Source organism: Babylonia areolata, chromosome 1 (genome assembly GCF_041734735.1).
Source record: "Babylonia areolata isolate BAREFJ2019XMU chromosome 1, ASM4173473v1, whole genome shotgun sequence".
NCBI classification, from domain to species: domain Eukaryota; kingdom Metazoa; phylum Mollusca; class Gastropoda; order Neogastropoda; family Buccinidae; genus Babylonia; species Babylonia areolata.
Window position 1 is genome coordinate 23,646,252 of NC_134876.1, and position 22,500 is coordinate 23,668,751.

Here is a 22,500-nt window from a genome sequence, read left to right on the forward strand (position 1 = left end):
GTTAACGTCGTCTCTTTCGCCGTTCGTATGGAGAGAGTTAAACCACCACCCCTTCCTCATTATCTCCTTTCCGTTCTCCATTCGTGATGCTGCGCATTTCTGATCACTTCCATCTCGCCGCCAACCGGTAAACAACCAACTGTTGCTCTGTATCAAGTGTGTGTGTGTGTGTGTGTGTGTGTGTGTGTGTGTGTGTGTGTGTGTGTGTGTGTGTGTGTGTGTGTGTGTGTGTGTGTGTGTGTGTGTGTGTGTGTGTGTGTGTGTGTGTGTGTGTGTGTTTGTGAGCGCTACTGAATCGATGAAACTGCAAACGTCTCGCGCGCTGTGCCCATGACCTTGAACACTAACCAATCGCGTTATAGAACTATGTATTTCTGAATCTTTTTAAAGTTTTTTTTTTAATTCCCATTCTGCCCCTATCGTTTTCACAGCACAAACAGTCAGCTTAGATGAAATTGGAGTTGTTCAAATTAAAGCACGCAAATGATAGTGCACGTGCGCTCTCCAACCCCCCCCCCCCCCCCGCGCCCCCACCCCGCACCCCACCTCTCCTCCGCGACACACACACACACACACACACACACACACACACACACACTCACAGAGTCACACACACACACACACACACACACACACACACACACACTGTGCCTCTCCCTCTGTGTGTGTGTGTCTGTCTGCCTGTCTGTCTGTCTGTCTTGTCTGTCTGTCTGTCTCTGTGTCTCTTTCCTTCTCTTCGCCCCCCCCCCCTCCGTGTGTGTGTATATGTGTGTATATCTGTGTGTGTGTGTGTGTGTGCTCGCGCGCGCGTGTGTGTGTATGTACTGCTCGTATGTGCATACGTGCGGGTCGACAATACTCAAAACAGATTTGTGGCCCACAACAGCGAATTTTCCTGTTCCCTGCGTGGTCTGGACAATAATGCTTTTGAAGTCACACGGATTAAAATGAATTCGCCAATGCTATGACAGTCTAAAAAAAAAAAAAAAAAAAAATCACGTGCGTGTGCTTTGGGAAAGAATGAGTCGGGAGGGGGGAAGGGGGTAGGGGGTGGGGTGGGGGAGCCACGGAGGTGGAGGATGGGGACAGGGGCGGGTAATATTCCAGTTTGGCTATTATCGAGGTCTTCTACCTTGTCTCACAAACAACTTATCTCAGCCCCCCCCCCCCCCCCCCCCCCACCCCACCACCACCACCACCACTTGTTTCTTTCTTTTGTTAATGTGTGTGATGCGTAATGCGTTGTATCACATTCAACTGTTGGAAGACCCACGAAAAAGATAATAAATTTTCCCCCCTTCCTTTAAGTAAATGATGTCCCTTCGATAAGTAAATCAAAGTAAGTGATGACTGGGGAGAGGGAGAGAGAGAGAGAGAGAGGCAAACATTAAAAAAAAGGAGACTTGAGCAATCACAACAACAGAAATCTTGCACTCAAAGATATTGTCTGATAATGCAGAAGTAGTCATAGAAGGATTTGTGTGTGAATGGAAAATTATATGAATGTGAAAAACAAAATAGAAAAAAAAAATTTTAAGTGGGAAGGTGGACCTCCCACCACCACCCCTCAAAAACAAGGTAAAATAAAATGAATTAATAGATCAATAAAAAGTGTGTGTGACAGGAAGATGGACAAAGGAAAAGAGAACAAAAAACAGTTCTATGGTGAGGGTGGAGGGTGTGAAAAGGAAAGGGAGGGTGGAAGGGGATGGAAGGAGAGAAAAGAGAGAGAGAGAGAGAGAGGTGTTGTGCAGGCATTTCAACCAATGGTAGGAAAGGAGGACCCGAAGATGTGCTTCCTGCTGTGTAATCTGAGCATTGTGTTTTTTGCCGCGGCGTGTGTGTGTGTGTGTGTGTGTGTGTGTGGATTGAAGTAAGGGCCGAGCAGCCAGGATCGTATTACGCGCGCCCTCCCCGAGCTGAACAAAGCAAGTAGACAGGAGTTTTGTTCACTGTCATTGTCCCTCCCTCCCACTTTTCTCACCCTCTCTCTCTCTCTCTCTCTCTCTGTCTGTCTGTCTCTGTCTCTCTTTCCCTCTCTTGCGTCGCGCGCCCACCTGCCCACACGCAAGTTAAGACTTCGCGCACGCACACACACACACACACGCACGTGCACACACGTACACACACACTTACACACATGACACACACACACACACACCACCACCACCACCACCACCACCACCAGAAAAAGATGAGGGAGAGAGGGCATTGCTTGCAGTCAGACGAGGAGACAACAATGTATAAAGAGAGCCAAGGCACGGGGATTGGGTTAGGTTGGTGGGGGGGCGGGGCGGAGGGGTTGTTGTGGTCGGGGAGTGAGAGGGGGTGGAGGACTCAAGGCAAGGGAGATGGAGAGAGGAGGAGGGGGAGGAGGGGCGGGACACGTATCATCTCCCCCTCTCACCTGTTATGGCCCGAACACAGAGCTCGTCTCTTCTCTCCCTCTCTCCCTCCCTCCACCAAGCCCCTTCCCTCTTCTCTCTCTCTCACTCTCTCTGTCTCTCTCTGTCTCTCTCCCAGTGACACCAACAAGCAGCGTCCTGTGGTGAAGTGACCTGTGTGCATGCTGCGATCGATGCCACTCTTGATCCGCCTTCTGACAGGAACAGAACGAAACAACCACTGACTCTTGTATGTTGTTTGTGTGGTCCGTGTGGTAGTGAGAATAGTAGTTATAAAGCTATGCAGTCGGCAGCCAGGCAGGTTCGCATAGTTGGATAAAGGGATGAATATGTATTGTTCCTTGTACGTGTTTGACAAGGATTATTTCTCACAATGACCTCGCTGGCTGGCGTTCAGGTTTGGGTGAGTGAGTGTTTCGTGAATATTCCTCACGAAAGCTTCGTTTTATACATTATTTTGCCTTGCAGTGTGTGTGTGTGTATGTGTGTGTGTGTGATGACGATAATTGGTATAAAGCCTGTTGCTTCTGTTGCGACGATAATCTGCAAAGGTTTCTGCAACGTATCGTTCCAGATTCCAGATTCTGTGAAAAAGAAGACTGATCAAAAAGAGATAATAAAAGATGAAAATCGTGGGAGTATAACGGATTTCACTTACAGGTTTTATGTATGCATGCACAGAGCGTAGGCTTTTGTTGTTGTCCCCCCTCCCCTCCCCCCCCCCCCCCCCCTCCCCCCCGCCACCCTCCATTATACGTGCCTCTCCGTTCTCTTTGTCTCTTTCGGTTTTTTCCGTTTTGGACAGAGACTAACAGATCACAAGACTTGGACGTTGCTTTTGTTTGGTGACCTTTTTTTTCATCATATCAATGTTTGTTTGTTTTTATCGCTGTTGTGTGCGATTCCTTTCAACATTTATTGCACCTACTTCAAAGATATTGTGTATTTATACTCGCTTAATAATTTGTAGAAAGTGGGGATATGTATGTTTCCTCAGTTACTGTTTTAGACATTTATACTTTGAAGACATTGTGAATATATACATGCTCCTGAATTGTTGAAAATGGGGATGTCTTCTGTTGAGGAATCTTCTAACTCCTCCCCCTCCCACCCACTTATCCTTTGGTATATATATTTTCCTGTATTTAATGAACATCTGATCTCTTGCCTCCCAACTTCCCCAATCCAAACAGACTCGTCGTTAACAATCGCGTGCTCGCAAACACGAAGGTACATGTTTACTACTGACACCAACACTAAGCCATTCAACACTCAACACAAGCCAATTCTAACATATGTTTTTCTCTTCGCTTGTTGTTTTCAGACAACCTTCACCAAGCAGACGACAATATTTCGGGCTAGCTAGCAGACGACACAAAGTTCAAGATGGCGATCAGTTCGGAGTTGGCAGCAATTATCGGCGGCAGCGTGGCCGGTGGTGTCTTCCTTGTCGCTTTTATCGTCGTCATCGCTTGTCTCTGCTGCGGGTGAGTGTCTTATCTACAATGTTAAACTATATAAGGATTATTATCTTGAGTCGAGCAGTTCGATCCATGTTGGAATCTCGTTTCGTTAAAACCAGATTCAAGGGAGAAAAACTGTCAGCTCGTACAGGATCGACTTTACGAGACCATGAAAAAAGTGATGGCGTTGCGCAAGTATCGTGTTTGCAACCTACGAAATTGGTCAAAAGGTGGAAATATTTTCCCCTGTATGCATCGCTGGTAGATTATTCTTTGTTAGTGTTTTGATTCATTGTAGTAGTTGTAGTAGCAGCAGCTGCTGTTGCTGTTGTGTACGCGGTCGATCAGAGTTAGGATGGTGCTTTATCGTGTTTCTGGGAAATCTGGTTTGATCTCGACGGGAGACGGGACGGATTTATTTTCTTTTTATTTCTTCATTAATTTCATTTCAGTTTCATCTTTGCAGAAATCTCGATTTTCTTTCAGTCAGTTTTTCACTTGTGTGTTTGCGGAAATTTGTGGAAAATAGATCGTTTTTATGTTGTGATATGTAGTCTTAGTGTTTGGGGTGGTGGTGGTGGTGGTGGTGGTAATGGTAACAGCATCAGCAACACGATATATATACCATAAATCTTCAGTCTGTCAAGTTATGGGATTGATAAGCCTTTATACAGCCATTCAGCCATTTACTTGAACAAAAGTATGTGCTTACATCGCCCAGTTAGGAAATCCATGTTTCATTAAAAGGAAACGATAGAAAAGCCATCACCGATCGCTAAATTTTAATGAGCTAATTCAGACTTAGTTATGATCCCCAGTCTGTTATTGTCATCATAGGTATTACCATAAAGTGTCGAAAAAATTAAAGCACAACAGAGTGGTGATTTTTTTTGCTGAATAGGATGTGAACTTAATGAGAAGTTTGTCTTTAGGAAAAACCAAAAAATATTTTAAAAACAACCCAAAACAAACAAACAAAAAAGCAACAACAAAAAAACCAAAAAAAACTGCGTAATCCCACAGATTTTTATTCCTTTTTGTCAATCAGCATAAACTTTACAATCACCATTATCAAACATATTTTTCTAGCTTTTTTGTTTTCCAGTTACAATCACCATTATCAACTTTTTTTTCCTTTTTGTGTGTGTGTGTGTTTATCTGTTACAATCATCATCATCAAACACATTATTATAGCTTTTAAAAAAATATTTTACCAATCACAATCACCATTATAAACAAATTCTTATAGTATTTTTTGTTGTTTGTTTTCCAGTAACAACCACCATCATCAATCAGTTCTTATAGGTTTGTTTGTTTGTTTGTTTGTTTGTTTTTGTTTTTGTTTTTTGTTTTTTTGGTTTTGTTGTTGTTTTTTGTTGTTTTTGAGAAAAGATGGGAGAGAAGGGCCTAGAAAAGTTGAGGGGGGTGTGGGGGTCGTATTTAGCGTTATCAATTTTAATCAACATGGAATTATCTTGACCACCTGGATGATGACTTGGACATCCTTCTAAAAGGAGACAGGCCTATTTCAGAGGTTCGTGACCACAGTTGCGCGCTTTATTAATTAATTAATTAATCTATGTACCTGTTTATCTGTTTGTTTGTTTAATTTGTTATTCGTTTGAAAGCATGCGTTAATGGCTCACAAAGACCGTTTAATAATAGTATTACTACATCCCCAAAGCTGCATGAACTGAATACGTGTTAGATATCTGGGAGGGACGGAAACTGGGGGTGCGGTGAGGGACGGGATAATAGGAATGTAAATTGGATTTTTTTTTTTTTTTTAATAGAAGCAAACCCCCAGACCTCCTGTCACGGCTGGAAGAAATAAACCAGCAGGAAAGGGGTGTGGGGTGTGGGGGGTTCTTTCGGGAAAATGATGAAGCGAGTACAAAAGGGTAGAAAGCAAAGAATGAACTTGCTCTTCTTCAAGAGAAGGTTACTTGGTCAGCACACGAGCAGTACAGACTGTGGATTGTTTGGAGAAGCCGTTCGTGTGAAGGGGGGTGGGGAAGAAGAAAAAGGGGAAAAGAACACACACAAAAAGCCTGTCACCTCCAAGATGGCGTTCCTTGCTCATTCAAAACCCCTGTGGCGAAGGTTTCGGTGTGAAGCAGTCTCGCTTTTGCACGTCGTGTCCTTTACTTTTCGTCGGGGTTTTGTGAACTAGAAAGAAAACCACTAATGTTATTCAAAGGTGTTCTTTTTCACTCTTCGTTTCTTCGTTTTCCTATCCCTCATCTTCTCACCTCGCTGGTATATGTATTTGAGACGTTTTCAATGGTGAAATAACCCCATTTTGCGGGGTAGGGGAGGGTCAGAAAGGGAGCTAAATGTTTTTCTTTCTTATTTTTCTTTTCTTATGATAAATTGTTAAATTGTGCGAGATTTCTGTGAATCCATACTTATTATGATCTGTAAATGAATTTTCTCAAGACATAATAATATAATTATTGTGGAGAGGGAGAGGGTGGGGATTGTGAATTAGGTTAGGAGAGGTAGAGCTCTCATTGCATTCAAAGTACTTTAAGCTCGGTTTCCCTGTCATTTTACGGACTGTCATATCGGCCACAAAGTTGCAAGTTATTTTTAATTCTAGTTTGTGAGCTCCCTTCCCAGCATGTGTCACTGTCAGATTCTATTTTGTTTGGTTCAGTCTGCGTGTTCTCTCTCCCTGACTCCCTCTCCTCTCTTTCCCTCGTGTATGTAGATCTGTCAGTCTGTGGTGTGTGTGTGTGTGTGTGTGTGTGTGTGTGTGTGTGTGTGTTTCTTTTTTCTCTCTCTTGGATTTCTTTCTTCTTCTATGTTTGTGTATTTTCTGTTATGGATGAAGATTAGCAAGGACAGAATGGAAGAATAGATTATGCTTAAAATCTCAGTTCTTGAGGGAAAAAAACTTTTGAGTTCTGAGCTCTCTCTCTCTCTCTCTCTCTCTCTCTCTCTCTCTCTCTCTCTCTCTTTTTTTTTTTTTTTTTTTTTTTTTCCCTCTACACTACACACACACACACACACACACACACACACACACACACACACACACACACAATGGTGGTGACTTAGATATCCTAGTACGTGACCTAAACTGCACGCTTTGATTTGTTTTCTTGCAAACAATCTTTAATTCTTAATAAATACTATTATTGTAATTATTGCAATTATTATTACGTTCCATTTCCCGAAAACTGCAGGCACTCAGTTCTTGTTTTAAAACAATTGCAGTGAAAGCTAATACTCTTAAGTCTAATACTCGGCAAATTTTAAAAAAAGCAAACAAAAATCGCTGCAGACAAACTCCACTTGATAAGTCAACAAACCTTTGACAAATCTTCCGATAGCAAAGTGTACATCGTGAGGATATATATAGGTAGATACCACGAAGGGCACCCCTACCAGGCAAAAAGTAAACGTAGAAAACACGTGAATCAGTCATGTTATTTACGATGTATTATACATATTCAGAAAAGTTAAGGACTGCCTCATAAAAGCAGGTATGTTTGGGGAAAAAATGTTTAAAGAAATCGAGAGATTATTTAAATTATGTTCTACCAGTGGCTTCTCACTAAATGTACAAACGGCTGTTTCAGGTGTATATGCGCGATGAACAGCTTGAAAAAAAAAATCAGTGGTTCATCAGAAACAACAAAGACAGTTTTCCGTTGTTGTTTTTTTTTTTGTTTGTTGTTGTTGTCTGTTTGTTTGTTTTTTGGTTTTTTTTTTCAACAGTGGCTGTGGATTTCATTAAAAAAAAAACTAGAAGTAATAGAACGCACCTCAGGTTATGTGTAGTGTCTATTACAGTGGCTGCTTACACCACTGTTTCCCGAAAATACAGCATCATTTCACACGGTGGCTGCTTACACCACTGTTGCCCGAAAATACAGCATCATTTCACCATGCCCCTAAGAAGGAAACCGTAAGGTCCTTAACATTTTGTGAACCCTATATATTCACACCAGTGACACTCCGCTTTCATAAGAACAGGGGCTGAAACACCGGGCAGATACACTTCGCTAAGTCGGTAACTGCAGTTCTGCATGCAGAGTGAGAACGCAGGAATCACAGTTGCGTGTTCATTTTTTTTAACATCGGTGTGCCGAGAGAGTGTTTAACTGTGTGTGGGACTGATTCGAGGGTGGTCCGTTCGTTCTTTGCTGTCATTTGTGGAAACAGATCTTTCATTTCCTTCTTCTGTTTTTCTTTTGTTTTGTTCTTATTTCTTTTGTCGTGTGTGCTTTCAGTGCAGACTTTTTTAAACACCAAATCGATTTTTTTTTTTTTTACAAGGAGTGTGCTCGTTTGTGAAATTTTATACAGTGTGTGTTTTGTTTCTCAATACTATTGTGCCGTGACACAAGTTGATGTGATTTTACAACAGAGACGATTTTTTTTTTAATTGTGTTGGTTTGTTTTTGTTTTGTTTTTATACTAAGGTTTCACATGAATTCATCTGTAGGCCTGCTATGTTGTTGACAAAAACAAATATAAGAACACGACGTTTATTTACTCATTTATTTATTCATTTTTCATTTTATTTATTTTATTTTTTTTTTTTTTTTTTTTGCGGTAGGGACGAAGGGAAGGGGTAGAATCTATTTTGAGTTAGCAGTTAAAGGTACACGTATGTCTGGTCGATGGGGATTAAAAGGGAAAACAGGAAAGGGGGGTGGCGTGCGCATAACCAGATCATTGATTCATAAGTGTACATACCAGATTCAAGTTTGTCGTGGGCTCTTTCTTCTTCTTCTTCTTCTTCTTCTTCTTCTTCTTCTTCTTCTTCTTCATCATCATCATCATCATGTGAGCAGCAAATGGTGTATCGTAGTCTGTGTGTGTTTGTGATTTTGGTGCTGATTGGCGGGTATGAGTGCAGCAGTTTAGCAAATTTATTTTCTCCCTCTTCCTCTCTTTTTCATAACAACAACAATAATGATAATAATAATAATAAGAAGAAGTGTCTTTTGATATTACGAGCGTATAGGCCTGTACAGGCCCTTTGTTTGTTTTTCATTTGTTTGTGCTTGTTTGTTTGATTGCTCGATCAAAAACAAAACAACTGACCACCCCCCTCCCCCCCCCCTCCCCCAATAAATAAATCATTATCTGACACGTAACTGTGACACTTTTATAATAGCAAAACACGTAGTCACAACTTAATTAATTAGCGTGTTCTCTGCCACCATGGCAACAGTTCATGATTTATTGTTTACCATGTTCTTCTTCCTTTGTACAACCAACATCATTCTATTGATGGTTCTGTTGTGACTGTGTGGATGTTGTGACTGCAAGACCGAGTCACGCATAAATCACTTTTTTTTTTCTTTTTTTGGGAGGCGGGGTGGGGGGGGGGGGTCACAACAAATTTCGCTGTGTTTCAGGCTGCTCTCGCATGAAGAGAGCGCAAAGTTACAGTTTCGCTCCGCGAGAAGGGGGAATAAAATTCTCGGCACGTGTATGAAACTCGAACCATACCACTGTTTAATTCTGCATTGCAGTAATAGTAGTTTTTGGTGTTGCTGTCTTTGTTCCCTTTGTTGAAGACTGGATTACACATACGTTGGCGATTCGTTGTATTGGATCTGTCGGGGGGAGGGCGTTGGGGGGTGGGGGGGGGTCACGTATGATAAAGTGTGTGTGTGTGTGTGTGTGTGTGTGTGTGTGTTCCTAGTTAATCATAGAGTCTTCAACGAAGACAAGTTTCGGTTGTTTTGGTTGTTTTCTTGATGATAAAGTCAAGCGTGAGAACTAACACTTTAATTTATTTTAAACTAGATGTCTCTACAATCGCCAGTTATGTGGGACAGGACATAACCACAACAGAATTCATTCCCCAAACCTCAGTGTCAAACTGCCTTCCTATGCCATTTATGTTTTTAATGTTCCGTCACCAGACAGAAAGAAAAAGAGAGCGTTTCTGTATTGCTGGGCTATCATGTGCGTATTCTTCTTCCGCCTCACTGCCTGCAAGACTTACTGTGGTGTCGGTGTCATGGGGTTGGGGGTGAGACAGAGGGACAGACAGAGACAGAGTTAGAGAGGAAGAAGGGAGAAAGAGAGGGTTTGGGGAGAGGGGAAGGGTGGGAGAGAAGAGTGTGTTTCGTAGCTTTATTTTCCTCAGCCTTGGCAGGGAGAGAGGGTGAGGTGTCATTTCTGGACTGAGCCAGTGTAATGCGATAAGCCCATGATGGCTCATAAAAAAAAGAGAAAAATTGAACAAAAAGAAATTCTGCTTTAATCCTTTGAGGGTGAGACTGTGTGTGTGTGTGTGTGTGTGTGTGTGTGTGTGTGTGTGTGTGCGTGTGTGTGTGTGCGTGTGTGTGTGTGTGTGTGTGTGTGTGTGTGTGTGTGTGTGTGTGCGCGCGCCTTTTTCTCTGTCTCTGTCTGTCTGTCTGTCTGCCTGCCTGCCTGCCTGCCTGCCTGTCTGTCTCTCTCTCATATGCATGATGTACTGATATAAGGATTTCCCCCTTCGTTTATGTTACTGTTTCCCCTTCGAGGGCTGCATGAAAAAACCCCATTGATTTGCTTATGCATTACACTCAGAAAATAAAATGTATTCAGTTCAGTTTATTCAGTTCAGTTCTCTCTCTCTCTCTCTCTCTCTCTCTCTCGCTCGCTCGCTCGCTCGCTCGCTCGCTCTCCTCTTCCCTCTCTTTTCCTCTCTCTCTCGCTGTTTGTGAAATATTTATTTTCAGACCAGCATCTGTTTCTGTCTGTCTATTTGCCTGTGTGTCTGTCTGTCTATCTGTCTTTCTTCTTCTTCTTCTTCTTCTTCTTCTTCTGTGAAACAACAGTTGGTTAAGGACTGGGGATATAAAGAGGGATCAGGTTTTCTGCACGACACCCGTCAGCTTAAATCCACACCAGGCAAGCTTCCACTTCAGCCAGGCTATAAATCGCCCTTTTCGCCGTCTCCTTCATCTTCTCCTCCACCTTCTATTTTTTTTCTTCTTGTTCCCCCTTCTCCCCTCTCCGAACCCCTCCCTCACACCACGTCCCTCTCATTTGTCTACCCATATAACCCACCAACGCCACTCTGGCCTCCTGTACATTTTTTTTTCACGGTCCAAACGTCCTGAGACATTTCGTCTGTGAGGTTATGAAAAAGAACCCAACAACAAACGAATAGACAGATAGTAAGATACATACATACATACATACATACATAATTTGGTTCACAAATCAGCTATCCCATCCAAACAGTCTAATCATAGATAGATTGACAGATAGATAGACAGACAGACAGATAGATAGATAGATAGATAGATAGATAGATAGATAGATAGACAGAAAGTTTGGTCTACAACTCAGCCAGCCAAGCAGTCTAATCAACTTGCAGACACATGTAAACCGGTAGCGAGAATATTTTGTTGGATTAACGATACCAAAATCTGACCTGGATTTTTTTTTTTTTTTTTTTTTATCATCCCAGTTAACCAAGGAACGTTTACCTTTTAGACCGCCATTTGAGTATTCTTGATTTCTACAAGTCCTCTGCTGACCATTACAGCGCTCTCTCTCTCTCTCTCTCTCTCTCTCTCTCTCTCTCTCTCTCGCTCGCTCTGTGTGTGTGTGTGTGTGTGCAGAGAGAGAAAAAAAGTGGGGGGCGGGGGGGGGGGGCGGGTGCAGAGAGAGAGGAGATATCAGAGAGTGAAAGGAAGGAACAAACGAAGAAAGAAAGGAGGAAAGGGAAGAACATAGATGGATAGATCTATAGACAGACAGATCGACAGACAAACAGAGCAAGACAGAGGGAGGTCGGAGGGGGTGGGGGGTTGCGGGCTGTATCTGTCTCTCTCTCCTCCGGTTATCTTGAGCAGCGTGGTTGATGAGGCTGACTCCACGCCTCTCCTGTTATCTGGTCCATTAAAGGACGGCATTACCTAGCTACCACAAGCTGGCCAGCTGGCTGTCACTATCACTTTCAACGTTTGGCTTTGATGTCCAGACCATTAATAGTGACTACTGGGAGGAGGAGGAGGGGGAAGGGGAGGAGACTGTATTACCAGAGTTCATTTCTAGTGAATGTGTGTTGGGATGGAGGGGTGGAGAGGGAGGAGCAATGTGGGAGGGAAGGGGGAGGGTAAGGGAAGGGGAGTAGGGGAAGATCCATTCGTGTCACCTATTTTCAGAGCTGGATGCATATGGGCAGCAGTTTGGTATTGTCAGAGAGAGAGAGAGAGAGAGTGTGTGTGTGTGTGTGTGTGTGTGTGTGCGTGCGTGCGTGCGTGTGTGTGTGTGTGTGTGTGTGTGCGCGCGCGTGCGTGCGTGTGTGTGTGTTTGCAAGGAATATTTTCTGTCATGCACGGATCCGCAAATAATCAAGCCTTGACACGCACGCACGCTTTCTCTCATTTTCTCTGTTTCTCCCCTTTGATTTCCAAGCTTTCCTTGCTGCCAACTTCTTTGAACCACTCAAATCGTGAGACCAGAGGGCGTGTACCCGGACGTTCAGTTGAAAGGAAATGAACACCCGACGTGGCAACAGTCGCAAAGTGAAATACTTGCAACCCCCCCCCCCCATCCCCCTGCATACACACAGTTACCTCTGTGTGTGTGTTTGTGTGTGTGTGTGTGTGTGTGTGTGTGTGTGTTCATGCCATCCTGTTTTATTTTGTTTTTAAACATCGTAGGTGATCTGATTTTTTCTTTTCTTTTTTAATTCAATGATGGAGCAATTTGTCACACACGCCTCTGTGTGTGTGTGTGCGTGTGCGCGCGCGCGCGTGTGTGTGTGTGAATGTTTAGTGTCCTTTCTTCAATCTTATTCTAATCATATCTAGGTGATATATATTTTTTTTTTTTTTTTTAATTCAGTATTATTCGCTCGATTGTTTATTCATCAGAACAAGGAAGTTGTCAGTGGGAGGAGACAGGTGAAAGGGGGGGGGGGGGGGGGAGGAAGGGATAGCGAGGGAAGGGTATGAGCGATTGAGGAATGCGGTCTAGCTAATTATTTAAGGAGCGGGCGCGGCAAAACGATGTAGGGGTGGCAGGGGATGGTATACAGGGAATACTCTATAATTATGAATGTGTCAGGCAGAAGTAAAAAAAAAGCAGAAGAATCCGGAAGAGGTAGGGTTTTTCGTTTGTTTGTTTGTTTGTTTGTTTTTTTTTCTTTTCTTTTCTTTTTAAGGCGACTGGTGTGATTCATTCTCGTACAAACATGTATTTCAACAGCCAGCGTGTTCTGTGAACAATCATACCGTCAAGGGTACAGAAAGGTGAAGGAGACAGCGTGTGCTGTTTAGTATTGCTGCGACAAACACTGAGAAGAAGAACACGAAACAGTTGTCGGGAGAGATTTTAGGACGACTGGTGGTTGTGATTCCTTCTGTGGAAACAAGTATTTCGCCAGACTGAATGAACAGCGTGTTGTGGGACTATTCCATGCTGTAACAGGGGTGTGTGCAAACGTCGAAAATAAAACAACAAAAACAAACAAAAAACAATACAGTGAGGACAGTGGTATGGATCACGACTTTTCACAGCAGTCTGGGTGGTAAATGGTCGTGCAGATTTAGTACTCTTTTCACTGGGACAGTTATTGTGGTGGTGGTTGGTGCTGGAATAACAGGCCTACTTTGTTTGCCTGGAGAAGAAACATGGACTGCTTTAATGTGTAAGTAGTTTGCGTGCGTACGTGCGCGCGCGCCTGTATGTATGTGTGTGTTCGTGTGTGTGTGTGTGTGTGTGTGTGTGTGCGTGTGTGTGTGTGTGTGTGTGTGTGGAGAGAGAGAAAGAGACAGAGAGAGAGATGGTGTGTGTTTGAAGTGTTTGCGTGTGTACGTGTGTGTTATGTGTGTCTGTATGTATGTTGTGTGTGTGCGTGTGTGTGTACACTGTGTGTGTATGCGTGTTAACTAGAGAGTGCTTAGTGTTTGTCTCTGTGTGTATTGAGTATGTGTGTGTTTAACGTTTGTGTGTGTGTGTGAGAGAGAGAGAGAGAGAGAGTTGTGTGTGTGTAATGTATGCATGATTGTACGTGTGTGTGTGTGAATGTTTTGTGTGTAATCGAACCAGGGAAAGAGAGAATGAAAGAGTTAATATGTGTGTGAATGAGTGTGTCTGTGTGTATGTGTGTATTATGTATATGAGTGTGTGCTCGTATGGGTGCTGGAGAGAGAAAGAGAGAGAGAGAGATAGGGTGAGGAGGGGCGGGACGGCTTATTCATAAGAAACCCTTGTCATGTCAGGCAGGACAAATGGCTCTCTGTCCATTAGTGAGGATTCCAGTGGTTCTCAGTTGTTGTCTTTGAAGGGCTTCACAACCAATCCCCGACCCCCTTTTTATTAGCTGATTTGTTGATTGATGTCGTTGGGTTTTTTCATATGTTTTTCTTTCTTTTCTGACGACAGAAAAGTTGTTCAGCAGTTTACTCCACTTGTTGTTCAACCACACACACACACACACACACACACACAAACAAACAAACAAACAAACAAATTAAACACAAGCATGTCAAGGTGGACATGTGTCTGCCAGTAGATGTGTGTGTGTTGTGTCTGTGTCTGTAAGCGTACGTGCGTGCGTTTACTTGACAATCGTTTTCTTAGATGGGTTTGGATGCCGCTATTTTCTTGTATGCAGGTATCGAATTGCATAAATAGGGTAGGTATGGGTAACTGCGAACAACGTGTAATTGCGAACGATTCATATACCGCCCCACTTCGAAGCGTTCTTAACCGTTACATTTCACAATTTATCGTCTGCTTTGATCTTAATGAATATCCATTTCCAAGAACCAGTAAAACATCAGCTATTTCTGGCTATTTCCGCGCTTTTTCTTCTCTTCTTGCACCACTGCCAACCAAGGTTACAAACGTGCTCACAAAATCCTAAAATCAAGGGAAGCAAGTTGTGGGACTTGAACAGTCTAAAATAGTTGATTTGATCGGATATGTTGAATGCGCATTACCAGCGCTGGGAGAATTCATGAAAGCATATTGGTGACAGATCAGAACGTTAGTTTTGACAAAAATCTGCAAAATAGTGTCGTTTGCAATTAGACCATAGGATATTTTGACGTGAGTCAATTTGCGAACGATGCTGCACAGTTACTGAGCACTCTCAAAGGGGTGTGTTTGTGTGCGGTGTGGGGCGTATGTGTTTGAATGTGTGTGTGTGTGTGTGTGTGTGTGTGTGTGTGATCAAAACCAACAATACAACAGTCTGGTGCGATGTTATGTCTAATGAGTTAAAGACCTGCTTCTGTTTTCATTGTCTACATGTACCCAAAGCCATCGTTCGCAATCGGCTTGCCCGTTCGCATTTACCCTCAGGGATCCCTGCTATTTCAAACGCCGACAAAACGTTGAAAACAGTGAGCAGACGAACTTTTCCTTGCTCAACCAGTCGGATAAAGTTTTCAAAAACAAAAGAACTATGTTTGACTATCGTTTGACATGTTATCTTTACAGTACACACGTTGAGCCTTTCGCTTCGACTGGACCGTTCGCAATTGGCCATACCTACCCTATAGTGTGTGTGAACACGGGACTTTTTTTTTTTTTTTTTTTTATAGAAAGCTTCGCTTCGATAATTTTTTCTTCTTTTTCCTCTCTCTTGTTAACTTTTAACGGAATTATTTTAGGCGTTTGAGCAGCATTTGTATTTGACATCGCGCCATATCAAAGTTATGCATTGTTGTCAGTGATGTTCTTTGTCTTCTTCTTGCTGCTGCCTTTGTTGTTATCATCATCATCATCATCATCATCATCATTATTATTGTAGCAGCAGCAGCAGCAGGATAACAATCTCCGTAGTAGTAGTAATATCACTATTATTATGATACTGTGGACCGTTGCCGTTAATGGATTTCACACTCACAGACCCTCCCACCCTCCACCCCCATACACACACCTACCTGTTTCTTTTTACCTGTCATTCCAGAAAACGCCGGCGGAAGAAGAAGAAGAAGAAGGAGCAGGAGAAGACGTTCCAGCAGCTGACCCCCCACACGTCCCCCTCCCACAGTCAGCCCTCCTCCCTGGGACACCACCCTCCGCACCCCCACCCTGCCCACCCCCTCCACCCTCACCCACACCACGACCCCCGCCTCCTGCCCAAGGTGGGCAGCAACGGGCTGTGGTTGGGTACCCCGGGTATCTATGCCGCCACCCCGTCCCCGGCTTACTACTATGGCCGTGGTGGTGGTGGAGGAGGAGGAGGGGGAGGGGGAGGAGGGGGCAAGTACCCTCATGGGGGAGCGATGCAGCCCGCAGGCCTTCTGCAGAGAGCCAGTTCCGAGTCTCGGTTACCTCAGAGAGATAGGCTGGGTGAGGGAGTGTGTGTGTGTGTGTGTGTGTGTGTGTGTGTGTGTGTGTCTGTCTGTCTGTCTGTCTGTCTGTGTTCTGTTGTTGTTTTACGTTGTTGTTTTTTGTCTGCTGGGGCTTTGTTTTGGTTTTATGTTTGTTGGTTTTTCTTTTGTGGTGGATTGATTTGTGTTTTGTTTATGTTTTGGTTTTGTTTAGGGTGCGTGTGTGTGTGTGTGTGTGTGTGTGTGTTATTTGTGCCAGACTCTACGGATTTTCATGTATTCAACTAGTGAAATACTATATGTATCATTCATGTAGGTGGAGGTGGGGTTAGGCGCCTGGGAGTTATGATTTCTTTCTTGTTGTTGTTTGGGTGTTATGGTTTGTTAGTGTTTTTTCTTTCTCTCTTAAGCGGTATTTCAATCGTGTAGTATCATACCAGAGGCCGATCATTTAACTTTAAACGTGGAATCATTAGCGATTGAATCCATTTTTGTCCATGCTAATGGTTGGTGCACAATGCACACTGCGTGACAGGCCGCTTGAAGTACCCTGCACCAGAGAGAAGAGCGGCGTCCTTACAGAGAGGTTGGTGCTGTGGGTTCGTCGCTCAGTTTTACAACCACTGACACCTTAGTGCACTGAAGTATTCAACTGAAGTAACACTCTCGCGATCTTTTGTATTCATTCTTTTTGGCCTACCGTATTGTTCTGTCGTGTTTGTTTAATTTATTTGTTTGTTTGTTTATTTATTTATTCATTTATTTCGTTGTTTATTTATTTATTTGACTATTAAATTTTGTTTATTTCCTTATTTGTATATTATTTTTTACCATTATTATTATTATTATGATTATCATCATCATCGTTGTTGTTGTTGTTGTAATCATTATTATAGTTATATTTTTATGAACTGTTGCATGCTGCAGGTTGACAATATAAACTGCGTACTTTGTTGGGTTTTTTTTTTTTTTTTTTTTTAATTCAATCAAACTATCGTTAAAAAGCGGATCTTTTCTTCTTTTTCTTCCTTTCTAATTTCTGATGAATGATTGCATGCTGTATCGCGATAATACATGCTGCTAATCTATCTTCTTCTTTTTTCGTTTGTTGATTTACTTATTTTAATTCTTTATTATTATTTTTTTTTAGAAGAACCCTTTGAATTTAATTGATTATTTCACTAGGTATATAATTATAATGTATTTCGAACATGTCAAATGCCTTTATTTTACTCACTTCACTTTATTCAGTTTGGATGTGTATCTTTAGTGTTTTGCGTCATTATTTTATGTTAACCAATTTGAAGTGTAACAATTACTTTCTGCTAACTAATTCGTTCGTTGAAAAAGTTGCAAATGGTGATCGTTATTTTCGCGCGTATATTTCTCTGTGTGTGTGTGTGTGTGTGTGGTGGCGTGGGGGGGGGGTTGTAGATGTGTGTGTGTGTGTGTACAAGGGTGTGTTCGTAGATGTGGGTTTTAAGTGGCATTCACACCGGTCTAATTCTAAACAGTGAGAGGCGTTAAAAGAAAAAAAAAAACCGACACCAAAGCTACACATTCTACATCCATGCAGAAGGCATCGAGCTCTCTTTTGTAACCTAACACTGCGATTGCGCAGTTAACTGCAGTGACAGCCCTAATGCCTGTATAATTAGTTGGCAAAGGTACGGGAGGGATTGGATATAGGAACACCTGAGGGAGGGATTGTGTATAAGGAACACCTGTACTTACCTCGCCCCTTAGCGTTCGAATTTCAGTCATCTGCGGAATCCGGTGTGATTATTGTCTCTGTGTGACTGGGAAAGAGGAGGGTAGGGGGTGGAAGGCGAGAGAGAGAAGGGATTGGAGGAGGGAGGGGTAGAGAGGAGAAGGAGGAAAGAGGAGAACGAGAAGAATGAAAGGCTGTACTTTAGTTGCTGAAGCGTAACGTTATTAACGTAAAAAGATCGAAAGGAAACAGGAAGGGGCGTGGTTTAGGGATAGGGAAAGTTCTAAGCTGTGTGTCTGTCTGTCTCTGCGTCAGTGTGTGTGTGTGTGTGTGTCTGTGGGTGGTCGGTTGTAAGTTGATGGGTTGCAGAGGAGCGGAGTGGGTGGGGGAGGAGGGCTAGGGGTCGAGAGTAACGAATAAAGTGACGCGATATTGGTTAAGGCAGTTTTTTCTGTTATTGAGTATATCAGTTTGTGACATTCGGTACGAAGGAAAATGAAAAATATTCAGATATTTTAACAGAGGCACAAAGAATGAAACTCTGACTTCTTATTGAGCAATGCAATGCTTTGTGTGTGTGTGTGTGTGTGTGTGTGCGTGTGTGTGTGTGTGTGTGTGTGTGCGTGTGTGTGTTTGTGTGTGCGTGGCGTACGTGTATGCGTGTGTCTCTTTGTTTATGTGAATGTTGTTGGTGTGTGTGTGTGTGTGTGTGCGTGTGTGCGTGCGTGCGTACGATGTAGTCAGTGAATTGTATTAACCAACAACATGTGCATGGTTGTTGAATGTAAAAGGGCCCAACGCAAGAGCGCGAAGCGCTTTGTTTATTTTGCTGTGGACTTATTTTATCTTCGACATGTAACCCCTCTGTGTATTTTTAACATTTTTTTCCACTGTATTTTGATGTTGCATGGGAAGGTGAATCATATAAATTGTGTATGAATACGCAAATGTGATGTCTGAGAATCAACCGAAAGAAAAAATAAACAATAAAAACACCAAATTTTGAATGAAATAAAAACCATAAAAGAGATTGTTCTCTCTCTCTCTCTCTCTCTCTCTCTCTCTCTCTCTCTCTCTCTCTCTCTCTCTCTGTGGAAGCCAGCAGCAAGAAGCAAGTCCACATATGAGAAAAGATAAGAGAAGAATAACTCTGTTATCTCATTAAGAGAAAATTCATCAGGTGCGGTGAAACAGAGGTAGACAAGTCCTCAACACAAAATCCATCAAACATGACTATATTTTTTTTTTTAAGCAAAAAAAAAAAAAAAAAAAAAAAAGAAACCAAAACAATAAACATACTACATTCATGTAAAAGTACTGCATATATTCACTGAAAATGTTGTATTTAATGATTATTGTAAGCATGTTGAAAGACACCGACGCTAACTAACATTGCACGTATTATATTGCACATTAATTCTGCACATTGTCACATTTTCAGTTTGATACTATTTATATAGCTGTTTTAGAGAATAAAACAAAGTACAAACTTGTGTACGCACTTTGTATACACACTCTCTCTCCCTCACTTTGTATACACACTCTCTCTCCCTCTCTCTCTCTCTCTGTCACACACACACACGCGCGCGCACACACACACACACACACACACACACACACATCATCATCATCTGGATCTTTATCATGATGCTGATCACAATAATCATAATCACCATAACCACTATCGTCATTTCCACGTTGATCTGTCAGCTTAAGAGACCTCATCATATCAACTTTAATTCCTGTGGCAATGGGTTGAGTGGTGGACTGAAAAAGCTGAGACTGACAAAGACAGGGAGAGCGAGCGAGCAAGCGAGAGTGAGACAGAGACAGAGCTTTGCTTTGGTATCCGGAAACAACCATGTGTCGGTGATGATGTTTTGTTTCGGCACGTGAGAAAGGCATGGGTGTGGCACCAATGATTCGCTGTGCATGCTGTGTGACCTGTATAACACAGACACACATCCCGTTCTTTATTTCATCCATGGGTTTTAATTACCTGATTCTGGAAATGTTCGGCATCCATTTATGAATTTCTTTGATGTATCACAAAATCTCATTCTGTCTGTCTGTCTGTCTGTCTGTCTGTCTGTCTGTCTGTCTCTCTCTCTCTCTCTCTCTCTCTCTCTCATTTTTGTATGTTGTATGTTGTACAATCCATGTGTGTTTACCTTTGGGGAGTGTCTTTGGCGTTCAGGCCAACAGTTCAAGACGTGATCATGGATTAGATATAGCGCTGAAATGCTAAGTTATTTTCTTTCTTTCCTTTTTTCTCTTGTAATTATATATTCATTTGCAAAACGAAAGCATTAGAGCCTGGTTTTTTGGTTGTTGTTGTTTGTTTTTTTGTTGTTTTTTTGTTGTTTTTTTGTTTATATATATATCCTGCGTTTGGAAGCGCCGTGGTAGAATCAGTCATGCGCTGGACTTCTGATTCGTACGTAAAATATTTGTGTGCAAATGCGTGTGCTTACGTGTATGTGTACACATAACTAAGCGCCCGTGCACACGTGTGTCTCCACAGTACCAGCAGGGGGCGGACCAGGACTCTACGCAGCAGGGATGGGGGGTCATCACCCCCAGCAACAGCGGATCTACCACAGTCAGCAGCTGGCGTCACTCACCCCCCTGTACGAGGTGGTGGACCCCCGTGACGGCTCCGTCTATGACGTGTACCAGATCGGGGCTGGGACTGGTGGTGAGGGAGTGAGGGTGATGTGTGACGTCACGTCACCTTTTATGTTCTGTCTGTCTGTCTGTCTGTCTGTCTGTCTGTCTGTCTCTCTCTCTCTCTCTCTCTCTCTCCACACACACACACACACACACACACATATATATATATATATATATATATGTGTGTGTGTGTGTGTGTGTGTGTAATTATATGATATGTATGATTTATATATATTTGTGTGTGTGTGTGTGTGTGTGTGTAATATGCTTATAGTAGCACAAATTACCCACATTGTGGGCTCTAAGCGCCTCACATTTTGAAACAATACATGTACAAAAGTGTATTTCACCACACAAGAGCACATGACTTGGAAGTGATATACAAAATCAATATATACCAATACGACAACAACTCAAAAATAGCACAACACAACACAAACACAACACTTCTCCTTCTGCCAACAGTGACAAAGCTTCCTTTCTCCTCGTGTGGCAGGCTCCAAGACCAAGCTGCTTCAGGACGGCGCCAGCAGGTCCAACACCAACGAGCGCCACGGCCGGAGCAGCAAGAAGGTGCAGCGATCCCACAGCGACGCCCTGCACGACGACCCCGAAAGACGTTCCCACCGCCACCACCACAAGGCAGGAGGGGGGGTCACCAAGGAGACCGCCCAGGTGCACGAGCCCAAGGGCAAGAAGAAGACCCCGACTACCACCACCACCGCCACGGAGTCCGGAGTGGTCAACGCGGCTTTCACGAAGGAGGGGGAGGAGGAGGGGAGGATGACGGGTGGTGGGGAGGGAGTTGAAGGGAAGGTGGTGAACTCAGCGACAGACAGCATGAAGCTGCTGCTCAAGAACAAGACGGACGACCAGAAGAAGGGTTCGGACACGGAGGAGAAGCAACAACAACAACAACAACAGCAGCCCACAGCCCTCGCCCCAACTCCCGCCTCACCCCCACCTCCAGACCCCGACCCCACCTTGCACTACACGTACGGGGGAGATATCTACGCCGTCCCGGACAAGGAAGGGGGAGAGAAGACCAAGCGACGATCCAAGGCCGACAACCCCATCCTAGCCTGCATGCAGGACATGGTTCTGGCGGGGGAAGGCTTAGGAGGAGGAGGGGGAGGCTCGGAGCTCCACCACCACCACCAGCAGAACCTTCAAGACCCCATCACGGATCTGCCCGAAAGCAACGGACCCTTGATCCTCAGCCCTGCTGCCGCTGGTGCCGCGGCCACTGCCGGGACCGCCGCCTACGACCATCACCAGCACGGCGCCTCGCTGATCCAGAACCCAATCTACCAAGAGGTGGAGGACGTGCTGCCCGAGGCGGCGGACAGCGGGTCAGGTCATGTCAGAGGAAGGACAGAGAACGGCGTCATCAGCCCCACCACCACCACCAGCGCCACTCCCAATGCCGGAGAGGTCGTGGCCGCGGCTGTCAAAAGCGCGGCAGCTGATGAAGTTGACAGAGGTGCTAGGAACGACACTGGTGCCCAACAGGTTTCTTCTAGAAGTGCTGGTGACGTGGGACTTGATGACGTGGTTGCTACGTCAGCAGCTGTGACGTCACTGAGGGAGGCTGGTGGTGGTGGTGCCGGTGGTGGGGCGTTGCAGGCGGAGGAGGGAGGTAGAGGTGGTGGTGTGGTGAAGGAGACCTTGGACACCAAGTGGAGTACAGACACTGATGCCGCCACGGATGAGATCAGTAGAGCCGGTGAGGGTTGAGCGCGCGCGCATGTATGTGTGTGTGTCTCTGTGTGTATATGTGTGTTTGTATGTGCGTGTGTATGTGCATGTGTGTTAATGTGTGTTAGTGTTTGTGTGTGTTAGTGTTAGTGATGTGTATGTGTGTTAGTGGTAGTGTGTGTGTGTGTTAGCATATGTGTGTGTTTGTGTGATTGTGTGTGTGTTAGTGTGTGTGTTAGTGTTAGTGAGTGTGTGTGTGTGTGTTAGTGTGTTTGTTTGTTAGTGCGTGT

The 22,500-nt window shown here is 43.8% G+C and overlaps 1 protein-coding gene across 5 annotated transcripts in view; it reads left to right on the forward strand.

Annotated features, from left to right (window-relative positions):
- LOC143280937 (uncharacterized) overlaps positions 1–22,500 on the forward strand; it is a 42,122-nt gene that overhangs the window by 12,569 nt on the left and 7,053 nt on the right. For 3 of the 5 annotated variants that reach the window (XM_076585754.1, XM_076585767.1, XM_076585760.1), the window contains exons 2-5: positions 3,730–3,892; positions 15,762–16,147; positions 20,364–20,537; positions 21,009–22,238. In XM_076585754.1, coding sequence (XP_076441869.1) covers positions 3,792–3,892; positions 15,762–16,147; positions 20,364–20,537; positions 21,009–22,238 — 1,891 coding nt within the window. In that variant the 5' untranslated portion in view covers positions 3,730–3,791. Of the gene's footprint in view, positions 1–2,549; positions 2,809–3,729; positions 3,893–12,982; positions 13,491–15,761; positions 16,148–20,363; positions 20,538–21,008; positions 22,239–22,500 lie in introns of those variants that run through there. The other 2 variants (XM_076585744.1, XM_076585777.1) reach the window with 2 other exon arrangements.